The 5,391-nt window shown below is 35.5% G+C and overlaps 1 protein-coding gene across 1 annotated transcript; it reads right to left on the bottom strand.

Moving 5' to 3' along the window:
- Positions 1 to 1,225: 1,225 nt before the first annotated feature.
- On the bottom strand, positions 1,226 to 4,379 carry LOC143600247 (psbP domain-containing protein 5, chloroplastic-like). Its single transcript, XM_077077988.1, has 11 exons — positions 4,233 to 4,379; positions 3,956 to 4,131; positions 3,755 to 3,863; positions 3,107 to 3,156; positions 2,955 to 3,022; positions 2,784 to 2,882; positions 2,624 to 2,683; positions 2,397 to 2,456; positions 2,252 to 2,306; positions 1,664 to 1,713; positions 1,226 to 1,487 (listed from the first exon to the last, which is right to left on the bottom strand). Exons 1-11 carry the CDS (start codon positions 4,289 to 4,291, stop codon positions 1,389 to 1,391), a joined length of 885 nt encoding a protein of 294 aa, XP_076934103.1. The 5' UTR covers positions 4,292 to 4,379; the 3' UTR covers positions 1,226 to 1,388.
- Positions 4,380 to 5,391: the final 1,012 nt, after the last annotated feature.

The raw sequence follows: 5,391 nt of genomic DNA, 5'->3' as shown, positions 1-5,391 counted from the left end.
TGAATTTCCCAAGTTCTCGGGTGAAGACGTAGAAGGTTGGCTTTACCGTTGCGAACAATTTTTCGCGATTGATGTGACTCTCATGGAGATGAAACTCAGGTGCGCTATTGTTCATTTAAAAGGGGACGCGATCCAACGGCACAGGGCTTTCATGCACACACGTAACGATACCGTGTCTGATATCTCTTGGGGGGCTATGTGCAAGCTATTTCAGCCCGTTTTTCTAATTCAATGTTTGAGGATCCCTTGGAGTAGATAGCTTCCCTCAACCAGACAGGTTCGCTTCATAGTATCAACACGGTTTTTGATTCACTATTGAATAAGGTAACACTTAGTGAAACCCAAGCTGTTAGTCTCTATCTTAAGGCCCTTAAACCAAAAATTAGGGGTTCTATAAAGATGTTCAAGCATCAAACACTACATGAGGCGTATGGGTTGGCGAGAATGCAAAATATCAACATGAGCTTGATGAATCGACTTAAGGATGTAGAAGATGGGTCGCAAGATGAAGATGTCAAAATAACATCTCCAATTAATGTTTCAAAACTTCCCTTGTTACCAAGTCCAACAACTATGCCACCGACATCTAAACTCGGTACTCTTAGCTCGAGGCGTTTAACAAATGATGAACTCGAGTTAAAAAGGACTAAAGGGGAATGTTTCTGGGGAACAGAAAAGTTTTTTCCGGGACACAAGTGTAAGAAAAAACAACTTTACATACTCGAGGTGGTGGATGAAAATTTGGCAACGAAAGAGGATGGATCCCATGTTACGTGAATCACTTTTAGAGGGCAAAAAGTGGATTGAGGGGGGAGTATCGTTACGTTAATTATTATTATTATTAAGTATTTTTCTATTTTGTTCATGTAAGGGGTTAGTGGCTATTTTTGTTAGTTGGGGGGTGTCCTTAGTAACTTGTTTTGCTATTTATTTTGGTGCGTATTATGAATGAAATCATATCAGAAGTTTAAAATATTCTTTCTTCTCTAACAAGTCTCTTCAGCGCTTCCTAACCCTATCAAATACCATCCACCTACGTGACAGTATCCACAAACACCAAGAGAAACCACAACCAAAAGTCATTTGTTGTGTGGTCAAAAACCACAAACATAATTCTGACTTCATTAAACCCCTTAATTAAGGGTTCACATTTGGTTGACTAGCAACTTGTATCTGAATATAAGAAACTAAAAGTAAAAACATAAACTTGAATTAATTATGACAGCTGTTAATTTGCAAAAATCATCTCATTAACCTAATAAGCAATAATCATTTGAACCTCCCTCTTGAACTAGGTGTAAAGATTCAAACTCCTAGTCTATACAGTTTCAAGGGTCAATTGACCAGCCAAAACAAAACTTCACTCACAGATCAATATATATCATTAATCACCAAAATCTCCATGGATCCTTGTATGGTGGAACATAGCTTTCCGTGGGCGGAAGAAGCCGAAAAGAAGCTACAGTTTTTTCCAGTACAGGCCCCATCTGTTTCAAGCAAACAACAAACTCCAAGTGAGATCTTCAACTAAAACACGGCCCAATACAACAAACGTGCTCTCGGTTACATACATGAACCATCTCAACACATGTTTATACTGATGATATGGTTTTCTCTCATACGACCAAAAGAAGAAATGTATATTATATATATAAATAATTACCATGTCCCATTGCTTGTTGAGTGTCGAGGCGTTTAACGAGTACAAAAATCCTACAAACAAGAACCTCAGTCTGTTATGTAACTTGTGGTTTGCAAGTTTCGCAGGACAACAAACTTATCCGGATTCTTTGTTGTAAACAAATCATTATTCTTGTGAAAATCTAAAAGAAAAGTAACTTGGATTGATTTTTTTAATGTAATTTCATTTAAAAAGACTGCTGTTCTTCATACTTGTGTCTAAAATTGTTCATTCTTGATGAAATAATCCTTTTTTACACAAGAACACAGAAGGAACCAAGGGGTGGCAACTTAGACCCATTTAGTTATGAATGGGCTGATTCGGTCTATGAAGTCGTCCACAGTGTATTTTAGTGCTTAAAACCAAATGAATCATTTTATTTAAAAATTAAGAATGTTATTAAAATATAATAGTTGTTATTAATTAATTATATATGCAAAAAATTAAACTTTGGATGGAAGTCGTTTGGGTCAGCCCATACCAAAATTGCCCATTTCGACCCAAACCCGTTTTTGGCCCGGCCTTTTTGGCACCTCATCTAAAAGAAAACTAATATAAATGGGATCAGACCATCTCGTTCAACAGATGCAGCGAGATAATGCCGGAAGATATTCGAGTCTTGCACCTGCATTTTTATATTACTTCAGCATATTTAAAATTAGAGCTAATTGGTTTTAACTTTTTAGAATACAAAAAAAAAAGAAAAAAAACATACAGTTTTTGTAGGCGATTTACGAACTAGGTATTCATAGTACCAATACGGTTCCCCATCGATCTATCATACAATAACAAGAGCCAAAAGTGAGCAGATAAGAGATATAGAAACAAATAGCATAGGTCTTTATATTTAACGGGTCAACCAACCCGCTTGACCCATTACCCAACCAGCCATTTCCTCCACCTCTTATAAATTAGTACTAAATGAAAGCTTTGGGAACTCACTTCTGAAGTGTGAGCATCAAGAACTGAACTTTCCGCCATGCGTTGACTTGAAGTAACTCTCTTATAAGAATAAAACATGATCATCAAGAAAGTATATATGAAGCATTAATCATCTCAAAATAACTCCATTATATCATGTTTCTTAATATGAGCAAATTACCAATGCGGACTTGTCAGATAAAACAGAATCAGCAACATCCTTCGCAGCCCACGTACTCTTATCGGTTGACTTTAAGAACGTTGGATTGGGTGGACCAATCTGCAAACCACAAATTAGAAGTCACCATACCAGTTAAGTTGACTTTCTGAGAGTCAAAATTAGTCAGCATACCGTAATAGAAAGGATGAGGTTATCAATGAAATCAACACGTTCAGATACAATACGTAGCCGTGCATTAGCTGTATCACGATGGATATAATTCGTTTAGTATATGTAAGTATAACTTTCATGGTTCACTGTAAAAAATAATAATACTAACTTACGGGATAGAGGTGCTGCAGATGAATATCGTTCGGGTTTTCTTGACTCCACCCTACAGATAGATGGAAATCATTAGATTACATAAATTAAAACAATAAATAATCGAATAATGCAGTATTAACATCTAGGAGTGTAAACAAGTCGAGCCGAGCCCAAGCACGTGTAGGCTCGAGCTCGGCTCATTTAGAGTTGTATTTCTAAAGCACGAGTTCGGCTCGCCAGTAGTTTCTCAAGATCGATCTCGGCTCATTTATTATTTATTAATTATTTAATTGCTATATATGACATAAAATATATTATTCAATTAGTTTTATTATACGTGTATATATAATAACAGTTATTACATAAATATACTAAATAAAATCTATATAAACAAAAAACTCGTTTAGGCTCGCTAGCCGGCTAGAGCTCGATTCATGAAGCTCGGGCTCAAGTTGTTTATTAAATGAGCCTTACCAAAAACTTGAACTCGTTCAAGCTCAGGCCAATTCGAGTTTTAACTTTTAACGAGTCAATCTAAAGTAGCTCACGAGCGGCTCGGGTCATTTACATCGCTACTTATATTTAGTCAAAGTTGCTTATTTTCAATTTTCAAAAGCACAACAACTCAAGTATGCAAATTATGGTATGAAGATAAGATACATACATACCATTTAAAAGTAAATTTCTTGGAAGGCAATTCCAATGGAATCAAATATGAGTAAGCATTTAGTTCATCAATTATTGGAGCCATTTTAAGATCTTCATCAGCACTTGATCCTATAAATCACAAACAATTTAAAAAAAAAAACATAAACTATTAAATGTTTCAAATACAAAATTGACACTACCAACAGTAAACAACATTTTACCTTCAACTGGGAATACTGTAGCAGCAGTAACAACAGCCCCAAATAAAATAATATCCCTTCTAAAAAACTCACTTTTGCTGGTGGGTTTTGAAGAATTATTACAACAGTAAACCACAAATTTGTTGCTGGATTTACATATCTTTAAGTTTGATGAAGAAGTTGGTTTAGCTTGGTCCCTGAAGAAAATATATGACACCCAGATGACATAACATAATATAAATATTTGTGAATATATATATATTTAAATAGAGAGAGAGATGTTAGAGAGAGAGAGAACCTGAAGAGGGAGAGATTGGATATGGGTTGAGAATGTGAGGGAGAGAGTACAGTTTCCATAGCTCATCCACTCCACGCTATGAAACCAAACAGGGTGAACTAATTGATGCTAATGGATAAAAAAAGAATATAGATTTTCAAGTCCTTCTAGTTTTAATATTGTTTCATTTAACATCCCTAACAAAAATAAAACACATTTTTCCCACTTACTTTTAACTGGCCACTTTGAAGGTTTGAAATTTGAATATTTGATGTTGGTTGTTTATAGGGGTGAATAAGAAACGGTTTGAAACTGTCAGAACAGGGGAATGGGAACTGAACCAGTGCCTCAGAACCGTTAACGTGTCTTACCTTACGGCTCTTGGTTCTCAGTATTTGAATTAAATGGTTCCTGGTTCGGTTTCGGGTAAAACTGACGGTTCTAGATGTGGAACAGAAGAACCGGAATATTAAAACTTTTTAAATAAGTTCACCAATCCTCATTTTTATAGTGTAACTTATTAGCCGGCATCCATTTAGTAATTCTTTAATTCAAATCTTATTCCTTTGCCTTTAATACATAGCAGCCAAGATTAATTTTGATTCAAGCTTTCAAGGTAATATAATAAAAAATGATATGATCTTTCTTAAATCTATCGTCACTATGATTTATTTAATTTCAACCATTAGATTTTAATAAAAAAAATATAACGAGTATTCATGTTGTAATCTAAATTAATTTTATCGTAAAAGAAGACCTACAATTATATAAACTTGTTTTGCAATTTGCAAGTTTGCACAACGCATTTGATAAAATGCGACCAAACAACATAACCGATTAGCGAGAACCGACTTTACCGATACTGGAACCGAACCGGTTTACTATAATAGGTTTCGGTTCTATTTTTTAGTCATACTTAGTTTCGGTTTAGTTCTCACGGTTCTGAACCGTTGCACAACCCTAGTTGCTTAGATAGCTTGAAGCTCGCTTAAAATACGTTTACAAAACATGTAATTATTTTTTTTGAAGCTGCCTTGGTTGTAAAAAAACAGTGAAGCTTGGGGGGGGGGGGGGGGGCTCACATTTTTAGGACAAAAAATAGGTAAGTTTATGCTACTACAAAAAAGAAGGAGGGGGGGGGGGGTACCCTTGGCCTAAGGTATCCTTCGCGCCCTAGTTG

This window comes from Bidens hawaiensis, unplaced genomic scaffold (genome assembly GCF_021521415.1).
Source record: "Bidens hawaiensis isolate Kalapana, Puna unplaced genomic scaffold, B.hawaiensis_p1.1 tig00053857_1, whole genome shotgun sequence".
Classification (NCBI taxonomy): Eukaryota; Viridiplantae; Streptophyta; class Magnoliopsida; order Asterales; family Asteraceae; genus Bidens; species Bidens hawaiensis.
The sequence above is the reverse complement of the archived record's forward strand: the minus strand, read 5'-3'. Positions and strand labels throughout refer to the sequence as shown.

Excerpts from the sequence above, each read along its gene's own strand:
- LOC143600247 (XM_077077988.1), bottom strand. The coding sequence starts at position 4,291 with ATGGAAACTGTACTCTCTCCCTCACATTCTCAACCCATATCCAATCTC. Across the intron at positions 1,714-2,251 it reads TGCATCTGTTGAACGAGATG|GATTTTTGTACTCGTTAAAC; the intron begins GTCTGATCCCAT and ends TCTTGTTTGTAG. Across the intron at positions 1,488-1,663 it reads TCAACAAGCAATGGGACATG|ATGGGGCCTGTACTGGAAAA; the intron begins GTAATTATTTAT and ends TGCTTGAAACAG.